Source organism: Epinephelus lanceolatus, chromosome 3, assembly GCF_041903045.1.
Source record: "Epinephelus lanceolatus isolate andai-2023 chromosome 3, ASM4190304v1, whole genome shotgun sequence".
NCBI classification, from domain to species: domain Eukaryota; kingdom Metazoa; phylum Chordata; class Actinopteri; order Perciformes; family Serranidae; genus Epinephelus; species Epinephelus lanceolatus.
The window spans coordinates 14,777,987-14,800,371 of NC_135736.1; the positions used below are offsets into that span (position 1 = coordinate 14,777,987).

Here is a 22,385-nt window from a genome sequence, read left to right on the forward strand (position 1 = left end):
CTTGTTGCCTCTCCTTAGCAGTGGTTTCCTAGCAGCTATTTGACCATGAAGGCCTGATTGGCGCAGTCTCCTCTTAACAGTTGTTCTAGAGATGGGTCTGCTGCTAGAACTCTGTGTGGCATTCATCTGGTCTCTGATCTGAGCTGCTGTTAACTTGCGGTTTCTGAGGCTGGTGACTCGGATGAACTTATCCTCAGAAGCAGAGGTGACTCTTGGTCTTCCTTTCCTGGGTCGGTCCTCATGTGTGCCAGTTTTGTTGTAGCGCTTGATGGTTTTTGCGACTCCACTTGGGGACACATTTAAAGTTTTTGCAATTTTCTGGACTGACTGACCTTCATTTCTTAAAGTAATGATGGCCACTCGTTTTTCTTTTGTCTGTTTTTTATTTTAACAGTTGTCCAATAGGGCTGTCGGCTGTGTATTAACCTGACTTCTGCACAACACAACTGATGGTCCCAACCCCATTGATAAAGCAAGAAATTCCACTAATTAACCCTGATAAGGCACACCTGTGAAGTGGAAACCATTTCAGGTGACTACCTCTTGAAGCTCATGGAGAGAATGCCAAGAGTGTGCAAAGCAGTAATCAGAGCAAAGGGTGGCTATTTTGAAGAAACTAGAATATAAAACATGTTTTCAGTTATTTCACCTTTTTTTGTTAAGTACATAACTCCACATGTGTTCATTCATAGTTTTGATGCCTTCAGTGAGAATCTACAATGTAAATAGTCATGAAAATAAAGAAAACGCATTGAATGAGAAGGTGTGTCCAAACTTTTGGCCTGTACTGTATATATACATGTATATATATAGTACACATCTCATCCACGGTGGGGCCTCTAACCTGTCAAGGTATGGACACACGGGGTGTCAGTGGCTTAGTGGTAGAGCAGGCGCCCTATGTACAAGGCTGTTGCCGCAGCGGCCCGGGTTCGACTTCAGCCTGTTGACCTTTGCTGCATGTCACTCCCTCTCTCTCCCCCATCACGCTTGTCTATCCTATCAATTAAAGGCCAAAAAGCTCCAAAAAGTATCTTAAAAAAAAAAAAAAAAAGGTGTGGACACAGGCCCTCTGGGGGTGTCCTGTGGTGTCTGGCACCAGGGCACTGGAGGCAGATCCTCTGAGTCCTGTGGATGGCGAGGTGGGGTATGTCCAACGGATGCTTGATCAGATTGGGATCTGGGGAATATGGAGACCAGGACGATGCCTTGGGATCAGAGTCACTTTAAGTGTAGCATGGTGCATGGTCCTGCTGAGGGTGGAGGGGTTTGCCATGAGGGAGGGATACTTAGTTTGTAAAGGTTTTTGTGTGCGTGGATTATGTCAAGTGGCATCCAATTAATGCCAAAGCCCAAGATTTCCCACCATTGTATTGTGATCATGTTGATATTATCTGGAGTAAGGGGGGTCATCTTTCACCCCCTGCAAGAACTAATGTTTTACACTCTTTCTCAGTATAATTACTGCTGCAGGTTATTTGTCACAACTGCCATGTTCAAAAGACAAGCATCACTACAGCATAACTTATTTTCCCTTTATTCCCTCAAAGAACAGTTCAAACAGTGACCTGCTGAAAAAGAGTTGCAGAGCATCCAGACCAAAAGTAGGTCTGCAGACATGAAGTCAGTCCAAGGTTGTTTCACTAAAACTATTCATCCAGTAAGGTATGCACCTGCTCTCATGGAGGTCCATTATCACTTCCAGATTTTACTCTTTTGCCTTTATTCAACTCCTAAATGGTGATTCTGCACCAGACATGTTTTGTTCTGCTGCACCCTCAGGTGGTGGATGAGTGCCACAACATCCTGATGGAGGACAGCTTTTCTGAACAGGGGGTCAGACAGCCAGCCACTCAATTTCTTTACGATATTGAATAGACATATACTGTAATAAAAGCAGTTAAAAAGGTGTTTATGGAAACAGGAGAGCTGAAATAAAAGGAACAATTCATCTCAGATTCTAGACAGTGTTGGCCAAATCCTGATATTTTTCAACAACAATTAACAAATTATTTGAGCTTTAAATAAATGTCTTCACAGATTGAGGAAGACAGGTGGTGTTTCTGTGGAGGAGCAGCTGTCCTGCGGCAACCAGTCTCTACCAGCTGTGGACACTGGTTCTGCAGACAGTACATCAGCTCATACTGGGACCAGTCTGGTTCATCAGAATACTCCTCCTGTCCCCTGTGCGAAGAAAGATCCAGAAAAAGACATGGACTGCAGTCAGTCAGTCCAGCACTGTTACTGTTAATCACTGTTAATGCAGATGCTGTACATTTTGGCAAATGTGTGATTTTTTTCCTTCTTTTTTTTAAATTTTGAAATTTCAACCCCAGCTCCTATAATAAGTCTATAATAAACTGAGTGACAGACACCCAGTCCCCAAAATAAAAAAAATACATAGTTTTCCTCTTATCTTTAGTGCTGTTTATCATTCTAGATTGTTTTGGTGTGAGTTGTTGAATGTTGGAAATATCCACCTTTGTGATTTCTGCCTTCTCTCTAATATCATGGGACGAGATTGCACACGGCTTGTGGTGCCCAGGGCGCCAAAAAACAAACTAAAACAACAACAATAAAAACCTGTAAAAACCTCAACAGCAACGTCTCTTTACAGGAATCATGACCTGGTTACACAAGATATTCCACAGACCTTGTGAGCAGTTTCATACGGGAACTATTTTCTTTTAACCCGAACTGCACCCTCCATCTGCATCACCACACAGAAAGAGGCGTCACTGGCGTCCTCCTCAGCTGAGCTGTAACGTTAGCAATCTCAATGGTGCTCAGCGAGCTAGCAGTAGATGCAAGCCTCCCTTAGTGTGGTGATATGGTTGGTGGGTGTAGTTCAGTAAAAAGAAAATAGTTCCTATGTAAAACTGCTCACAACAAGTGTGAGCAGTGTGGATTATCTTGAGTAACTGGGTCATGATTTCTGGAAAGAGACATTACTGTTGAGTTTTTAAAATGTACTGTTTTGGTGCTTTGAGCACGACAAGCCGTGTGACATCAAGTTCCATTATATTGGAGAGACGGCAACACTAAATACGAGATAAATAGCTGTATAGGTGAGAGAATGAAATATATTTGTTTTTTGGGTGAACTGTCCCTTTGAGGTTTCAGGGATTTTGCAACATAGCTTGAAACCAAATGGAAAGCATCATCATGCAGCTGCAAGGCCAAACAGGTAAAGGTGGTCACCTAAAATAATTTACCCCAGCAGCCCTCAGTTTCCTGTTTCACATGAAGATATTGCCATCTGTGTTACTATGTTTGTTGCTTCGTATGAGAACAGCTCAGAACATCATTTGTCATTTCAGAGGCACATGCTCAAGACATCAGGACTTTGATGACCAAACTGCAGTCAATACAGCTGAACATCAAGGATCAACTGATGGATGTCTATATCAATGAAGAGGGACCATCAGGTTATCCTCACAAAAGGAAGAGTTTGGAAAACAGTACAGAAAGTATTTATCAAAATGTGATGATCCACAGTCTGGAGCCAAACAGAACTGGACCTGCACCCTCAGGTAATGAACACATGCAAACAGGTTGTTATGTGTATACGCATACTGTAACAGGATGTTGACTACATGTTAATGTGAATATGTGAATCAAAAAGTCATTCAGATAGTGTTTGGTGCATTTTGTCTGGCTAAAACATGAACAATAATATGTGAATGAGTTAATTTAATTTGGTTTCACATTAATGAACAAACACATGACAAACAGGCGTTGTGACTTCCCCCCTCAGGTGCTGCAGATGTGAAGAAGAGCCCCTGCAGAGCTGCTGCAGTGTGTCTGAGTCTGCTGTGTCTTCTCCTTCTGACTGGACTCATAACTCTGGTTTGCCTGTGTGAGTATTTCAGCATGCTGATAAACACTGAGCAGGTGATGCTGATTAACAGATTTTCTTAATTTGTTTGTTGTTTATGTGTACAACAGTCACCAAAAGCAACTCTGAGTGGAAAATGGAGTTGGTCCTGGTTCACAACAATAACAACAACCTGACTATGGAGAGAGACCAGTTACAGATCAGTTACAACAACCTGACTAAGGAGAGAGACCAGTTACAGACCAGTTACAACAATGTGGCAACACAACGAGACCAGTTACAGACCAGTTACAACATCCTGGCTGACGAACGAGACCGGCTCCTTAAAGGAGTTGAAGACATGACCGAAAAGATAAATGATCTTCATAGAAAGCTTTAAGGTTAGTTAGTCCTCCCTTACAGTAATCACTCTTCTTCATGATGAAACAACTGAACCAATGGTTCAGTCAGAGATCCAGGTGTGTTATACTAGTAGCAGCTAAAGTAGGATTGAGCCGCTAGCCTAAAGCAAAGATAAGGAGCAGGCTGCAGAGGTCTGCTAAGATCTCTTCTTTCAAACTCAGACAGAAAGAAACATCTAGTCACAGAACTAAAAATTCCCTGGTGTGTGCCGAAATTACAGTGTCTAGAAAACTAACATCACAATCTGCAGCGTATTTAATTTTACTGGATTCTGATATAGGTTTTGATTCAGCCATTCTGGCGTCACATTTGGTTCACAGATGCAACAATGAAACCATCTGAATTGGCTCTGATTCACCACTCTGAATGGCTTTTTCTCCATGGCAGTGAAGGCTGTGGCTAAAGGGTACTGAAGCATTTAGCGGTTGAGGCTCATTGATTTTGTAATATTTAGTGGCCGGAGCAATATTGTCGATTCTGTAATAACACACATACTAGTCACTGTACTAAATCATATCTTGATAGCCACTACCAGAGCCCATTTAATCAAGTGTCAGCTTTCAAAATCAGTGCTTACACTGTGTTCTCCACATTATCTGTACTCTATGCTGTCCTAATGGAAATAAGTTCATACAATCTCTAATATTCACAGAGCGTGTTTTAACCTGTAACAACCGAAAAATTGTGTTTCCCCCCTCTCCAATTTAAAACAGATTGCTATCCCCAACAAGGATGGACATATTTCAGAGGTAGTTTATATTACATTTCTTCTACGACGGCACCCTGGCAACAAAGCAGAAGTGACTGTCAGCAAAGAGGTGCAGACCTGGTGATTATTAACAGCAAAGAAGAACAGGTATGTGTCTTTATGTGTGTGTGTGTGTGTGTGTGTGTGTGAATCTGTGTGTGAGATGTAGTGGGAAAAAGAAAGCGAAAAACTGAATAATTGCAATGTTGCAGAAGTGGATGACAGAATGAAACTATTACATATGAAGTATGTTGACGCTTTTTTCTATAAATAAGGAATTCGTAAGGCGTTTCCAAAAGGTCCTGTGGATTGGACTGACTGACACAGAGACAGAGGGGAAATGGAGATGGGTGGATGGGACTCTGCTGACTAAAAGGTTTACACAATACTTTACTTTTGTATTGCCATGATGTGCTGGGGCCAGCCACTTTCAATTAAAAAGTTCTGTTTTTGTGTTTTAGCTACTGGGCCTCTGGTGAACCAAATGGAAATCATTTTGGCAGAGATGAAGACTGTGCAGAAATAATGAATTATAATTTGGAAAACAGCTGGAATGATGACTCCTGTTACCAGCAAAAATCATGGATCTGTGAGAAGACATGGCCTGTGTAACTCAATGTAAAATCCCAGGAGGCAACTATATAATACATGAAAATAGTTTGCATTTCCCAGTTTCAACTAAAATTGCTAAGACTGCACTAACATTATGGTTCACTCTTAATTCAGTTATGTCAACAGATGATCATATCTCAAGATGTTTATATTTTATATGTGTCTGTGTGTGTATCATCTGCTGAATAAAGAAATTAAAAATGCTTTGTGTCTAAGTCAGTTATTCATATTGTAATCCACTGCTTTGTTACTATGTTTTGCCATATTTTTTTAAAAAATACTTTGCTCAATAAAGAATAAAATATGATCACATCCACAGTTGTTCCATATCCAATAATTTCACAATCAATTTCAGGAACTAACTTTTCCTCCTTCTACATCATCGTTTAAGTATTGACACATTTCTGCATGAGTCAAGCATTGGCTAAGGTTTTTGTATCAATGTTTCATAGTTGGCATAGTGCTGGCTAAGAGCAGAGCTACTGTATACACTGATCAGCCACAAGATTAAAACCACTGACAGGTGAAGTGTATAACATTAACGGATGTAAAGGACAGAATCTTTTTAATGGAAGACTTTCTCTGTGAAATAGCTGCAGAAAGTTTTGAGTTTGGATCAATACAAAATACAGTCATATTACTAAATGTTGAACAGACAGATAATAAAAGCAGTTCAAAAGGTGTTTATGGAAGCAGGACACATAAGATAAAAGGAACATCTTAGATTCTAGACAGTGTTGGCCAAATCCTGACGTTTTTCAGCAACAATCAACAAATTATTTTATTTGTTGATTGTTGTTGAAAAAAGTCATTTCTTTATTATTTTAGTTATAAAGAAATGTCTTCACAGAAAGAGGAAGAGGAGTGGTATTTCTGTGGAGGAGCAGCTGTCCTGCGGCAACCAGTCTCTACCAGCTGTGGACACTGGTTCTGCAGACAGTACATCAGCTCATACTGGGACCAGTCTGGTTCATCAGAATACTCCTCCTGTCCCCTGTGCGAAGAAAGATCCAGAAAAAGACATGGACTGCAGTCAGTCAGTCAGTCTAGTACTGTACAAAGTAAGTTTGTACATCTGTCTGCTGATGTCATAATGTCTGAGAACACTTAACCCTTGTGCCTTACAGGGACATTTTCAACTTTTTCATTTGTTTCTATGATCATTTTGGCTGTGTTAATGCAGATGCTGTACATTTTGGCAAATGTGTGATTTTTTTCCTTTTTTTAAATTTTGAAATTTCAACCCCAGCTCCTATAATAAGTCTATGATAAACTGAGTGGTCAAAATACAGACACTCAGCCCCCAAAATCAAAAATACATATTTTTCTTCATATCTTTAGTGCTGTTTATCAATCTAGATTGTTTTGGTGTGAGTTGTTGAATGTTGGAAATATCCACCTTTGAGATTTCTGCCTTCTCTTTAATATTATGGAACTAGATGGCACACAGCTTGTGGTGTTCAATGTGCCAGAAAACAAAACAAAAAAAACAAAGAAAAAACAAAACAAAAAACCCAACAGCAATGTCTCTTTCCAGAAATCATGACCCGGTTGGTCAAGATAATCCGCAGACATTGTTGTGAGCAGTTTCATGTAGGAACTATTTCTCTCCAATGAACAACACCCGCCAACTGCATCACTGGGCAGAAGGAAGCATGCATCTACTCATGGATTAGAGGCTCGTGCCAAGATTTACACATTAATGGCATCCTCCTCTGCTGAGCTGTAACATTAGCTAGCTCATGGTGCTATGTGAGCTAGCACCAGATACAACACAATCCGTCCTCAGCTTGTAAGCTACAGTTTTCAGCGTGTGCTTGTTCACTTTGTCCCTTGCTGTTTTGTGTGCCACATGCCAAGTCATGAATACAGCTTCCACAGCAGGACAAACTGAGCTGAACTGCTGTGACTCAGCTTGGTATGGTCAATCTGAGATGGCCTCCTCTCTCAAACCAAAGTCTTGTCTGTGGCGTATCTGATTCAACACATGCCTCTGTGCTCTGTGTTCAGCTGTGGCTACGTTTGTAGCCTCTAAATGAATAAACTTACTGCTGACGTAAACTCAACATTTCCTTCTGCTACATCACATGAAATTTGTCCACCAACAGGAAGCTTTATCAGTGAAGCAGCTGTAGCAGATGAACTTGTCACTGAGTGAATTTGTCACAGAAATTTGCAGTGCTTTGTTAGCGGCTTTGTTCAATATAAAAAAACATGACTACACAAGAAGATATAAACATACTGGGTAACACTTTACAATAAGGTACACAAAATTAGAGTAGTTACTGAGGAACTAATGAGGAACTAATGAGTAGTTACTGAGGAACTAATGAGGAACGAATGAGGAACGAATGAGGAACTAACTATTAGTTAATGGTCAGTTCCTCAGTAACTCATGATCAAATTTCAGAGAAGTAGTTACTGAGGAACTTATGAGGAACTACTGAGTAGTTACTGAGGAACTAAGGTACACAAAATTAGAGTAGTTACTGAGGAACTAAGGTACACAAAATTAGAGTAGTTACTGAGGAACAAATGAGGAACTAATGAGGAACGAATGAGGAACTAATGATGAACTATTGGTTAATGGTCAGTTCTTCATTAACTCATGATCAAATTTCATAGAGGGGTTAATCACGACTTAATAATTAGTGAACTAGTTACTTCATCAGTGTAGAATCATTACTCAATAACCCATCCATTAGTTAACCTCTTTATGTCCTAAAGTAAAGTGACACATAATGAGTAGTCTTTCATTACATTATCATCATCTTTACAATTAGTTCCTTAACAAAAATAATCAGACAGCAAGATTCTTGAGAAGAGTTTTATTCATTATTTTCAGACCACATACACATTAATATGACCATCCATGTTATTCTGTACGATGATGCCTTAGAAATAAATATGATAGTGTGTCACATTTTAGGTAGGCTAAGCTTAAAGAATTTATCATGGGGGCTGCGTGTAAAGTACTGTATACTGATCACACCGTTGTTCACAGTACAGTTGTTTGAGGTGCACAAAATTTAAAGTAGTTACTATGAAACAAATTTGGAACTAATGAGGAACTAACTATTAGTTAACGGTCAGTTCTTCAGTAACTCCTGATCAAATTTCAGTAGTTACTGAAGAACTAATGAGGAACTAACTATTACTTAATCATTACCTACCCTTTTTGTGTACCCTAAAGTAAAGTGAGACATCAAAATGAGTAGGTAATGATTTAGTACTCATTACCTACTCATTTTGATGTCTCACTTTAAAATGAGTAGGTAATGAGTACTGAATCATTACCTACTCATTAGTTACTCTTTTTGTGTACCCTAAAGTAAAGTGAGACATCACAATGATTAGGTAATGATTACTGAATCATTACCTACTCATTAGTTACTCTTTTTGTGTACCCTAAAGTAAAGTGAGACATCACAATGATTAGGTAATGATTACTGAATCATTACCTACTCATTAGTTACTCTTTTTGTGTACCCTAAAGTAAAGTGAGACATCAAAATGAGTAGGTAGTGATTCAGTACTCATTACCTACTCATTTTGATGTCTCACTTTACTTTAGGGTACACAAAAAAGGTAGGTAATGACTAAGTAACAGTTAGTTCCTCATTAGTTCCTCAGTAACTACTCCTCTGAAATCTGATCAGGACTTACTGAAGAACTGACCATTAACTAATAGTTAGTTCATCATTCATTCCAAATTTTCGGCTGATTGAGCATGTTCAGTCGGCGGCGGAGCTTGTCGATGAGAGAGATCCCTCTGACTGGCTGTTCAGGTGTTATATCCTCTTCCCTGTAGCAAGCGAATCTGCCTGTAGTGAAACCGGGGCTAACCGGTGCTTCCTCCTCAGGCTCCACTTCACTCAGCTGCCCAACAGATCCGCTGCTTCTTCCCACTTTAACCTCAATAACAAACCGGAGCTAGCTGGGAGCGGCTAGCGGAGCGTTAGCCGCAGCATGACCGGAGGGAAGCAGCCAGTTAGCCTCTGCTAGCTTCCCAGCTAACGTTAGCCCCGGCTCTCCGTTTGGATCCAACCGGAGCACCGAGCCCTGGTTTGTTATTCAGGTTAAAGTGGGAAGAAGCAGCGGATTTGTCGGGCAGCTGAGTGAAGTTGAGTGAAGTGGAGCCTGTGGAGGAAACACGGGGAGTGTCTGGATGTAATAGTCCGTGGAAGCGCTGCGGTGCTCGGCTGCACAGATAGGAAACCCCTCGGCTGACAGGATGTATCACTCTGTCATTCCACGCTACTTTGTTGATCTCATGCATTCAACGGACTTCCGGTTTCCCTTTTTGCGTTATTTCCTTTCACGCAGGCGCAGAACGTATGTGCTACTTGGCCGTCGGACGTAGTCTTTTTTTTCCCCCACAACTTTATTTAAGACAGGAAGTTTACAGAATGCAGATCTTCAACATTACACATATATGTCATATAACAGGGGCCAGGGGGGATAAGAGTTTACAAGAAAATATTAAAAATATAAAATGTTTTCTATGTGTAAACTTACATTTGTGAATGTGAAATCTTGCCAAAAGTAAGATGAGATTAATAATAAATCTTTCAATGGGTTTTGCCATATTTCTGTTAAAGTCAAAAAGTCCAAACAGCACATCCCTCCAAAACAGCTTAAATTATTTTTTAATATTGTCCGCAATAAAATTACAAATATCACTCCAGAGTCTTTTGACAATGGGGCAGTGCCAAAATAAATGAGTAACAGTTTCAAGCGTTGGGTGTAGTCTTTGTGGTGTGTTCAAATGCAGCTGACACAGGGTGACGTGAGGCGACGTAGACGATGCAACAGTTGGCTTTTGTTGCCGCTAGTTCTTTGATGTCGGTTTGGTGTGTCAGCACCTTGTACAGAATAACATGGATGATCATATTAATGTGTATGTGGTCTAAAAATAATTAATTAAACTCTTCTCAAGAATCCTGCTGTCTGTGATTTTATTTGTTAATGAACTAATTGTAAAGATGATGATAATGTAATGAAAGACTACTCATTATGTGTCACTTTACTTTTGGACATAAAAAGGTTAACTAATGGACGGGTTATTGAGTAATGATTCTGTACTGATGAAGTAACTAGTTCACTAATTATTAAGTCGTGATTAACCCCTCTGTGAAATTTGATCATGAGTTAATGAAGAACTGACCATTAACCAATAGTTAGTTCCTCGTTAGTTCCTCAGTAGCTACTCCTCTGAAATTTGATCAGGGGTTACTGAAGAACTGACCATTAACTAATAGTTAGTTCCTCATTAACTACTCTGAAATTTGATCATGAGTTACTGAGGAACTGACCATTAACTAATAGTTAGTTCATCATTAGTTCCTCATTAGTCCCTCAGTAACTACTCTAATTTTATGTACCTTAGTTCCTCAGTAACTACTCATTAGTTCATCATTCGTTCCTCATTCGTTCCTCAGTAACTACTCTTATTTTGTGTAGCTTAGTTCCTCAGTAACTACTCTTTCGTTCCTCATTAGTTCCTCATTCATTCCTCATTAGTTTTCCAGTAACTACTCTAATTTTGTGTAGCTTAGTTCCTCAGTAACTACTCATTTGTTCCTCATTAGTTCCTCATTAGTTACTCATTTGTTCCTCATTAGTTCCTCAATAGTTCATCAGTAACTACTCTAATTTTGTGTACCGTAGTTCCTCAGTAACTACTCATTAGTTCCTCATTAGTTCTCCATTAGTTTATCAGTAACTACTCATTAGTTCCTCATTAGTTCCCCAGTAACTACTCTAATTTTGTGTAGCTTAGTTCCTCAGTAACTACTCATTTGTTCCTCATTAGTTCCTCATTAGTTACTCATTCGTTCCTCATTAGTTACTCATTAGTTCCTCATTAGTTCATCAGTAACTACTCTAATTGTGTGTACCGTAGTTCCTCAGTAACTACTCATTAGTTCCTCATTAGTTCCTCATTAGCTCCCCAGTAACTACTCTAATTTTGTGTAGCTTAGTTCCTCAGTAACTACTCATTTGTCCCTCATTAGTTCCTCATTAGTTACTCATTCGTTCCTCATTAGTTACTCATTAGTTCATCAGTAACTACTCTAATTTTGTGTACCGTAGTTCCTCAGTAACTACTCATTAATTCCTCATTAGTTACTCATTAGTTCCTCAGTAACTACTTTAATTTTGTGTACCTTATTGTAAAGTGTTACCTAAAACATGTGCACTGACACACAGTCAGAGGCTGAGAGACACAGGAGCATTTCTGTGCTCTCCCTGAAGCTGGATTTTATAAACTTTACTCATTTATATGTTCTTCTAGTCATGGACATTATGAGACAACAGGCCCCTGGGCACAGATATGCATAAGGTTCAACCACCTCTTCTACATAGGAGCAAGACGCACAAACATTTTGTAGTTTTATGCCGTTTGTGGTTATTTTGTGTGTCTTTGAGAAGTAATTTTGGTGCTTGCTGGTCAGTACATGTTAGTTTGAGTGACATTTTTCAGGTGAACTCCGGGGGGCCCCTGACCATCTGGGCCCCTGGGTTTGTACTTGATAGACCCATTCAGTAATCCATCTGTTTTAATATATATTTTTTTCATTGTAATGCAATAATTCACCAGATTGTCGAATTTTTGTGGTTGTGGCTCACTTTTTTTTTTGACTTTTCAGTATGTCTGCAGGAGGTTTAAGATGAACATAAGATGAGTCTGAGCAGGAGATGCAAATGAGTGACTGAAGGAACTGATGAGGCAGAGGTAAAACTCTCCTCAGCAGGATCTACACTGAGCTCTACATCACAGAGGGACAGAGCAAAGAGGTTAATACCCAATATGAAATAAAGCAGCTTGAGACAGCCTCTAAGATGAAGTCCTTCCATGACACTCCAATCAAGAACTGGAAGTTGTTTTGATGAGCGGCGTTGCTGGTGTTGGACAAACCTTCTCACTGCAGAAGTTCTCACTCACTCTGGACTAGGCAGAGGGTTTGGAAAACCAAGATGTCAGTCCAGTGTTTCAGCTTTCGTTCAGGGAGTTGAACTTGATCAAAGACAAGCAGTACAGTCTTCTAATGCTGCTTTATGTTTTCCTTGGGGATCTTAAGTCAAATGTTAAATCACTTTCTGTGGATTTTTATTTGCTTTTGGCTGCACAACATGAGATTGTATAGATAGAGTTACTGGTGAGGCTGGCAAAATTTGAAGTGAAGTAACTATGAATTTATTAGTGGCACATTTTCATTAATAGTAGCGAGAGCTCTTTTTCACTTTTTGTATTTTACAGTTCGTAACCTGCATCCTGCGGTGTCAATTTTCTAAAATTTATTTTTTCTTTATTCAGACTGTGTTGGTGCAGGTTGTCAGAGATTAGCTGTGTTTCTCTAGCTTCAGCTTTGAAGTCCAACCCCTCCCATCTGAGAGAGCTGGAGCTGAGTGACAACGACCTGTTTGATTCAGGAGTGAAGCTGTTGTGTGGTTTTCTGGAGAGACCGTTCTGTAGACTGGGGACTCTGAGGTCAATTCACTGACTTAAGTTTGTAGATCTTAAATGTTTAATTTGCAATGGAATCTGATATGTGCAAACATGACTTACATCCATTTAGTCATATTTTTCTTTTTCTTTCACTCAGTTTAGTCTGCAGTCACAAAAGACTAGTGTTTCTTAAAGAAGATGTCCACTATTAGTTGTTCGAATAAATTCATGTTAGAATTCTTGGTAAATGGTCATGGTTTCTGTCTTTTCCTATGAAGAATACAGAGAGATCAAAGCTTATTTCCAACTGCAGCTTTAATTGATGGTACAGCTGAGGACTGACAGGAAAGGTGGGGTATGACCTGCAGCAAAGGGCCGCAGTATGGAATCAAATCTGGGCAGCTGCAAAGGACACAGCCTATATCCGGTGCACCTTCTGCCAGGTAAGCTAGAGGTCGCCCCACAAATGCAGCAATATATATATTAAAATCAATATAATATTGATCCTCTAATCACAGCATTGAGAAAGATCAGCAGCATGTTATTAGTCTGTGTTGACATGAATATGTGTATGAATGTTGTGGTGATGTGGATGATGTCTTTAGAGGGCTGACATCATGATGCTCCACAATAACAGGATGACAAAATTTAGGGAATATCGACATGAATTAGGACATAGTAACAAATCTTACCTGTGCCTGTAATCCTCTCACACAAACACAGCCTTGATGCACAAGAGGTTGGCGGTGTGTCATAAGTTGACTCACATGACTAACAAGGAGTTGGCCAACAAAACTTCTTGGTTAGGAAAAGATTGTGGTAGTTGTTAGACTCATGTAAGTAGACTTATGTGACTAATGCCTGACGTGACAAAATAGCTCAGTGTTTACTTTTAGTATCACACAGGACATGGACACTTGTTTCCTGGCTCAAAGTCCTGTGCATGTTATCCTTCCAACTGTACACCTACAGCAACTACAGTATATCTCCACCGCTCTACTATGATGAACAACTTCTCACACCTCCTTTAAATGTGGCAACACTCAAAATAGGTATCTATAACTTGCCATCCTAACATGATGGATAACACAATGTACAACCTTGTTCTTCTTGGCTTAACTATTAGTTAACCTTTGACCTTTTCTCACTATCATCATTCAAATACAGTACTATATTACAGGACAATGTATGCATATTTGAGTAACTCCTATCTATACCGAAGCATCAGTGTTGATGCAAAGTTCCCATGGTCATGGTCTGGACAGTATGCTGTAATTTCACTTCATGTTTTCACTTCCTTTACAGATATTATCTTGATGAAATCTTTCTTTCTTAATTTTGGATACATCTTCTTTGTCTAACTGTGATACTTTGTTTCGAATCCTGACCATTTGTTTTTTTAAAAGGCAGAAATAATAATTAAAAAATACTTATTTCAATAACCTACATTTAAATAGACATTCAAATAGACATTCTATACATCTGCTTAGTTTTAGGGAGTACATCATCTCCAGTCTTGAAAAGTCTTTTTTTTTTTTTTTTTTACCTTTAACTGTTCTGATAACTTATTTTTTCCTCAGTAGGTATATCATTCTCTCTCTATTGTCAGATCAGGATAGTTGGGATAACTCTGTTGTTTCCTACAGTTTATTACATAAAGAGTATAGGAGAAAATGTATCTCTGGCTGTTCTGCTTCTCCTATGTCACACAATAACAACATCCTTTTCTGGGTTGGTAATTCGTGCAATGAGTCTATATTTGGTCAGGATCTGTCCTTGTGTGCGTCAGAGCAGAAGTACTCAGATAACAGAAATTATTCATCTTCCAGTTGAACAATGTCAGTTAGCGGATTGGGTGATAAGATAATCCTTTTACGTAACTAAAGTGACAACACAATTTTGTAAATATCCATTGCAACATAGTGACAAGGGCAACGTTAATGTCACTTTTAAATTGTTTTATGTTGCTTTAATGTATAATTTCTGCACCACAGTCACTGAATATAGCACTGACGTGTGTTAAAGGTATAGTTTGGATTCACTGCAGTCCCACAATAAGACAAACTACCTCTCAAGGCAGCGGTAGAGCAGCATCTACCATGTTCAGTGAGGTAAAATTTTTGTTGATGGAGTCTGGCTTTGAAGAAACCACAGAAAAGCTTCTCTTTTAATTTAGCTCCCTGTTGGAAAGGGCTGTGTCTTTGAGAAGCGCTGAGCGTACCACAGGATAAATGAGACATAGATTAGACTGGTTACTGAAAAATGAGGAAGAACAAAAAAGTGGTTTCAGAATATTAAGAGAGGAACATTAAAAAGAAGAAGCAGATCTCTGATAGTGGCTGTCTTGAGAAATACATCAGAACCATCTAGTGTGCAAAATATGGCGAGGAGTGTCCACAAAGCTGAGTTCACAGTGGATCTTGAAGGTATAGACACTGAAATGACTGCTGCAGTGCCTGGTAAGATTTCCTACAATCCAACTGTAGTTTTAATGTTCAGTTTGAAGAATGAAAGCCAACAGCTATATAGACATTAATGTTTTCTGGCACAAAAAGTTGTAGAACTTTGTAACGTATATTTCAAAGTGCTCAATATATATGGAAATTAAAAAGAAAATGCACAGAAAAGCTGTTTATTAGATAATAAAAATCCTCTGTAATGCTGTGCTTACTTTCATTGGATGTGACATGAGTATAATATTTACTTTTATTTATATGTTAACAGAGGACACAGGAGATTTATCTGAATTCAGCCTGACTACATCCTCAGTGACCTTCAGTCCCATAGACACTAAGTTGTACTACATTTTTCTGGGTATATTAGTGTGTGCACAACAATGCAACTACTCAAAATTCTGTGAGAAAATAATTCAAACAGGAGAAAACCTGCTTAACTCCTCCACTCAATATATATCAATATACTGTGTTCAACAGCAAACAAGCACGTAACTCCTGATATGACCACCAACTTTTAGATTTCAGTTTGTGTTTGGAGGAAATTAACCAAATACAGCTTTGAAAGTGTTGGGACACACAATTTTGAAGTTTGACAGTATCAAGTTAGCTGTTTCTCACATCCTGACCCATCTCTGTGCTACACGAGTTTGATATCAGTCCTTTCATCTAACTCTGAGAAAAAGCAAATAGGCATATGACTGTTACGCTACTGCTGTAGACTTTTACTGCATTTATAAAATGCTCATTTATTGCTTGGAACACACGATATGGCACCACCTATAAATACATTACAAAACAAGGCAAAGCACAGATGGTTGGCAGGTCTTGTGAGACAAGACCCAAAAAAGTTATTGTTAGCATGAACACAGGAGTAAAATGATCCTCATAAAATGATTTCTCACCAACTCTAACTCTTTAATTACCTAGAAAATACAGAAAGATATTTATTAGGTCATGCAGTTGGAGTTTCTGCCTCAAAGTCATTTTGCATTTCTATACTCAAAGAACACAATTATTATTATTATCATTATTATTATGAAGCACCCTGATAATGACCAGCCCGTTCTCATGTTGAAGTCATTAAATACTGGAGCTTTGTCACTGATTTCAGACACCCACCTCCAAAAGCCACCTTTCTCAGTGGTATGATATGTGGCTGGGCAGCATCACTATGTAACGAGGCCTGATGTAATCTTTCATGTTGTTACGTTGTTACGGCATCTGTAGCATCAGTCTCATATGCCTATGGACAGCGTCAGATTGAAATGCTGATGAAAACAACATAAGGAGCTGGAAAGTCTCTGTAGGGGGGTCAGTCCAACCAGTGGTGTATGGTAGTTGAGATAGGCCCCAGTGCACACTGTTAGGACAAACCAGATTTTGCTTCGAAACAGCTACCGTAAATTTTATAGCATTTATAGCACTGGACAACATCAGCATACATATTACCAATCGTCACTGCAAATCTCTATATGACAAAAATACCAAATAAAATAGGAAATATTTGTTGAACAATTTGTATAGTTTATGTAAAATTAACATCTCATTTTGTAATATATTTCTACTGACTATTTCACAAAAGAAAAAAGCGGAAACAATGACGGAGGTTGGTTTGCCTTCTCTATATTTACGCCCCTGGGTTGAACAAACCCTGGACTTTCACACAGGAGCGTGGTGTTCACTTCCCAAATGCTGAACCTAACCATGTGCTTTTGTTGACAGCCCGGTGTTGGTAGAATGTCCTGGAATGTCAACAGCAGATGCATGTAACATGTAGACATGAAAGGCCACTGACAAAGCAACGATATGTGATGTCTCTCTGTGTGTGTGTGTGTGTGTGTGTGTGTGTGTGTGTGATTTCTGCACAGAGAGAAAACTGTACAGAGCGGTTGCTGTGAGCTTTGGACTGCTGTGTATCCTTCAAGCTGCTCTCAACGTTTCCCTGCGTCTTGCTCTCTGTGAGTTGTTTTAAATTGTTTTTGCACTTCAACTCTCTGTTTCCAGATTTATACTGAAAATCACCATCTGATCGGAGGAATAATTACAATTACAATCTACGTTGTTGGTTTGCTGTTATTTTGGTGCACTGAAAATGACCTCTCTGCACAAAATTGCCGCTTGCTTGACATGAAGGTGTATCCAGTTGTTTTTTTTTTTTTCAGGATTGTCATCTAAATTTTTTTTTTTGCTTTTTCAGACAGTTCAGATTGTAAGACAAAAGACTTTGAGACCATTTTAAAAAACCTGACTGAAGAGAGAGATGAGCTGAAAAGGAAGCTGATTGAGATGAGTACGTTTAAAGACGAAATAGTTACATTACTAATTAGGCCTTGGAGTGTGCATTGCTGGTCCCAAATCTCTTATCAAACCACCCATAACTTCTCCCTCTCCATCGACGGTTGCACTGTGCTCTCCTCCCCCCATGTCCATAACCTTGGAGTCATCTTTGATCAAACCCTCTCCTTTGACCAACACATCAAACACATCACCAAAACAGCCTTCTTTCATCTCAGAAACATCGGCAATCTCCGTCCATCACTCTCCTTTTTAACTGCAGACACTCTCATCCACTATTTCCAGACTGGACTACTGCAACAGTCTCCTCTACGGTTTGAAACTACAGTATATCCAGAGCTCAGCTGCTCGTCTTCTCACACACTCCTGCAACCGTGACCACATCACCCCCGTCCTTCATAACCTCCACTGGCTCCCCGTCCCCCAGCGTATCCACTTCAAACTCATCATCACTTTCAAAGCTCTCCACAACCTGGCTCCCCCCTACCTGTCTGAACTCCTCCTCCTGCGCTCTTTGGTCTGCTTATGCCAACCTCCTGTCCCCCTTCACCAGTAGCTATATTATGCTGTGTGTGTTTGTCAAGCAGATGTGAATCCAGACAACCAGTGAGAGAGGAGCAGTTACGTAATTATATTGGTAAAATGATTTTGGTGCAGCTGAGAATGACCTCTTGTTTGAATCTAGCTTTTTCTTTGCAGAATTGTTATGTAAGTCTTTTTGCTCTTTCAGGCAGTTCTGATGACGAGACACAAGACTTTGAGACCATTTGCAAGAACGTGACTGAAGAGAGAGACGAGCTGAAGAGGAAGCTGATTCAAATCAGTAAGTTTGAGGATAAAAGTAGTTACACTAATAATCAGGCCTTAGATTAGCCTCGGCAGTGCCGTGCACAGACATTTTGTGGAGCAGATGCTCAAGTGAAAAAAAAGGGCATCCCTTCCGCAACAATTTTGGCATGTGGAAATGTTATTATTTTATTGCCAGGAGGTTTCTATAGCCCCTTTTACACTGCCAGATTTTCCGCGAATGTTGGGCCGTTTTGCCGGCCAGCTGCGAGCGTTTAGACACACAGAGGCGGAATGGGGAGTTGATCCGAGGTGCCCAATTTTCTGCCTCATAGGGTAGTTATATTGGTGGAACCCTTTTAGTTTAAACAGACCGAGGCGGCCTTCCACCACGGGAGGGGCTGTTGAAGATTTGTGGGAGGAGCTGTTGATGACGCCGCACGTGCGAGCCACTGGCGGTGGATAAACAGGAAACAGCTGATAGCAGGAATTAGCAAGCAGCTAGTAGCAAGAGGGAAACGCAAACCTGACACTGTAAAGATGAGCAACTGGGGAGACAAGGAATTGCGCGCCCTTCTTGCCCTCGCAAACGAAGAGGCCATTAACCATCAGATGACAGGAACGGTGAAGAACGGGCCGATTTACGAGAGAATTGCCGGCTGACTATCACCGCCTGACCAGCCGCGGCTTCCCTCCCACGTCACTGTTTATGTCACACGCTGAGCCACACGAGTTTTGTTACTTGCTCACGCCCTCCATTGCCCTGAAAAAGGCACATTCTGTATGAACAAAAGTAGGCAGGCGGCATTCTGCTGCACTCCCCGATTTTGTTTTTATACTGCCAATGCTGAAAAAGACTGATTGGGCTTTCCTGCAAATTTGCACAATTCCTATCTAGAAAGGGCTTATGTGTCAGCCGGCACCAGAAGAGCTCTTTAGGCTGATGTACATACAATACATTTGTGCAGGAATGGTCAGGGAACATGCCTGAGGTGTCCCAAACCCTATACTATATACACCTTGCTGCTACACATTCACTTTCTACAGTTATCATTCATTTATAACAGGTAACAACAAAGAAAACAATGCCACACTGTGAAGACTGAAGTGGTCTATAAATTCACATTCAATAAATATTTACACAAACTGAATTCTATCTGTTGCATGCACCTGGTCAGTGTAAAGAAATGGAATACTTTGGTAATGTATGTCTTTCACTCACCCTGTGTTACACTGAATTTGTGAAGAAGTTTTCTCACATGTCTCCATGGTGAACAAAGAATCCAAAATAGTTGACATAGTTTTGCTGTTGTTAACTGTGCCCCCCCTTTACGTCAGTTCATCAGGAATTTTCACCTTTTTGTATTCTAACATGGGGTTAGTAATTGATGTACAAACTGTCATGTGGGGGGTGAAGTATTTCCATCCATCCATCCATCCATTTTCTAACTGCTTATCCTTTTGAGGGTCGCGGGGGGGCTGGAGCCTATCCCAGCTGACATTGGGCGAGAGGCAGGGTACACCCTGGACAGGTCACCAGACTATCACAGTGCCGACACATAGAGACAGACAACGTTTCACACTCACATTCACACCTACGGACAATTTAGAGTCACCAGTTAACCTAGTGAAGTATTTCTTTCGGTTTAATAATTTGATGAAAACTTGTTTGGAATAAAGACTCACTGCTCAACAGTGATCAACTCACAGATGTCTACAGTCTATCCTAAATGATAAGATGTTTGCCCACTTCGCAGCTCTAATCTTGTAATTCTGATCTATCTTATAAATATGAGACTCGTATCTCAGAATGGAGAGATTTATATTTCCTCATTATGAGATGATCTTGGCATGAGATGATTGATTAAGACAGGTTCTTTAGCCTCTTTTGACTATCTGTATATTTTTGTGAATAGATATTATCAAAAGATATTAATCACGTATTATATTTCTTATTTTTATTAACAGCAGGTGATCACTACTCCCAACTAGGATGGAAGTATTTCAGTGGTAGTTTCTACTACATTTCCTCAGACATGAAAACCTGGAAGGACAGTAGAGACGACTGTGTGCAAAGAGGTGCAGACCTGATTATTATCAACAGCAGAGAAGAACAGGTGCGTGTGTGTGTATGAGTATGAATCTGTGAAAGAGTAAAGAAGGCTTAATGTGAGGTCACTGAGGTGGAGGATAGACTAACGCTGTATATGTTTCATATCTATTGATTAATGTTTCTTTCTTTCAAGATGTTTACTGCAGGTTTCCAGACAGTCCTGTGGATTGGACTGACTGACAGAGAAACAGAGGGGACATGGAAATGGGTGGATGGGACACCGCTGACTACAAGGTTTACATATACTTTTTCATTGCCATGGTTTGTTGTGACCAGATTCTTGCTTGATGTGCTCATTCAGGGAAACCGCGAGAAAACAGATAAATCCCAAATCAAATATTCATAATGATGTGATTTGATATGACTTTGGTTTGTTGTTGTGACTCTTCAGTTTGTGTTTGCATGTGGTCATGAGAAAAAGAGAAATGATTGCTCGGCCCTTGATTAAAAAAAAAGGAAAGAGGAAACAACAACAACAACAAAAAACAACAGTTGTACAGTTGAACAAATGTTTGATGTTTGAAATTATAATCTAAATGCTTTATGGTATGTGTTATTTGTTAAAGGCTTATATTTTGTTTGGGGTTTCAGCTACTGGACCTACCATGAGCCAAATGGTGCTCCAGACAGAGACGAAGACTGTGCCGAAATTAAGGACTTTTATTTAATTAACAGCTGGAATGATGAACCATGTGACGCCCAAAAATTCTGGATCTGTGAGAAGACATTGCCTCTATAACTCAATATATAATCCCACATGACAGCCACATAACACAGTGCTAACATAATGCTAAGCAAGCTGCTGTATGAAAAGAGTCTCAATAACGAGACATAAATATCCAGCTTGGTTCACTGCTTTGACTGTTAATGATGAAGACTGAACATATTATTAATGAATGTCTGTATGAAGCACCACGCAGTACGATCTGACCTCGTGCTCAAGCTGCATTAGGGGAACATCTGAATGGAAGTTACATAGTGGACCGTTTTGCAGTTCACAGTTGACATCCAATGACAGTATCTAGTGCCCACAGAGAAAGCAGAGTGCTCTTTATGAAGCGAGGACTGGAGTCACATCTTGTCATGACTAATGTTCACTTTTTAAATAACTTTAATCACATCCCCTCAATTTGTATTTCTCACTTTTTATGTTTTTGTGATTGATCATTCGCTTTCAGATCCTTTTTTCAGTTCACAGTTTTTTGTCTTAGAAATTTTTGAAATTATTTTCTATTGGACATATATCAGTTTGTGAATTTTCGTCTGCTGGTTAATTTCTACATCAGTTATTCATGTTTTAATTCACTGCTGAATAAATAAGTTTATAAATATGTCAGTAAAATGTTTGGCAGTTCTTCCCTTTGTTTTGCCCAAGAAAGTTTCAAATATAATAAAATCCACAATTGTTTCATATCCAGTAGTTTCATAATCAGTTTCCCCCATGCTACAATTTTTCACTGGACAATAAGACTTAGGACTTAGTGTTCATGTGCAAAGGAATCGTTGTTGCCTTCCTCTTCATACAAGTTTTGAAACAATGCTTCATGAGTCAAACTTTGCCTATATATTACTTTCGATTAAACAGTTCAAGAAATGAAGTGCCACACTAGAACAAATAAATAAATAAATAAATAAATAAATAAAAAACAAATCAGTTCAGTTTAATAATGACAAAAGTTTCG

The 22,385-nt window shown here is 39.5% G+C and overlaps 1 protein-coding gene across 1 annotated transcript; it reads left to right on the plus strand.

Moving 5' to 3' along the window:
* The first annotated feature begins 3,320 nt into the window (after positions 1 to 3,320).
* LOC117255864 (uncharacterized) lies at positions 3,321 to 22,136 on the plus strand. The gene is made up of 11 exons (XM_078166589.1): positions 3,321 to 3,533; positions 3,758 to 3,859; positions 3,949 to 4,210; positions 12,937 to 13,095; positions 15,373 to 15,512; positions 17,378 to 17,467; positions 17,707 to 17,799; positions 18,535 to 18,627; positions 20,559 to 20,707; positions 20,837 to 20,937; positions 21,295 to 22,136. The coding sequence occupies exons 1-11, from the start codon at positions 3,350 to 3,352 to the stop codon at positions 21,440 to 21,442; spliced, it is 1,521 nt and encodes a 506-aa protein (XP_078022715.1). The 5' UTR covers positions 3,321 to 3,349; the 3' UTR covers positions 21,443 to 22,136.
* The last annotated feature ends 249 nt before the right edge of the window (positions 22,137 to 22,385 follow it).

Coding starts and splice junctions, on each gene's coding strand:
- LOC117255864 (XM_078166589.1), top strand. CDS start 3,350: ATGACCAAACTGCAGTCAATACAGCTGAACATCAAGGATCAACTGATG. Junction 3,860..3,948: donor CATAACTCTGGTTTGCCTGT/GTGAGTATTTCA, acceptor TGTGTACAACAG/TCACCAAAAGCAACTCTGAG. Junction 17,800..18,534: donor AAGGAAGCTGATTGAGATGA/GTACGTTTAAAG, acceptor TTGCTCTTTCAG/GCAGTTCTGATGACGAGACA.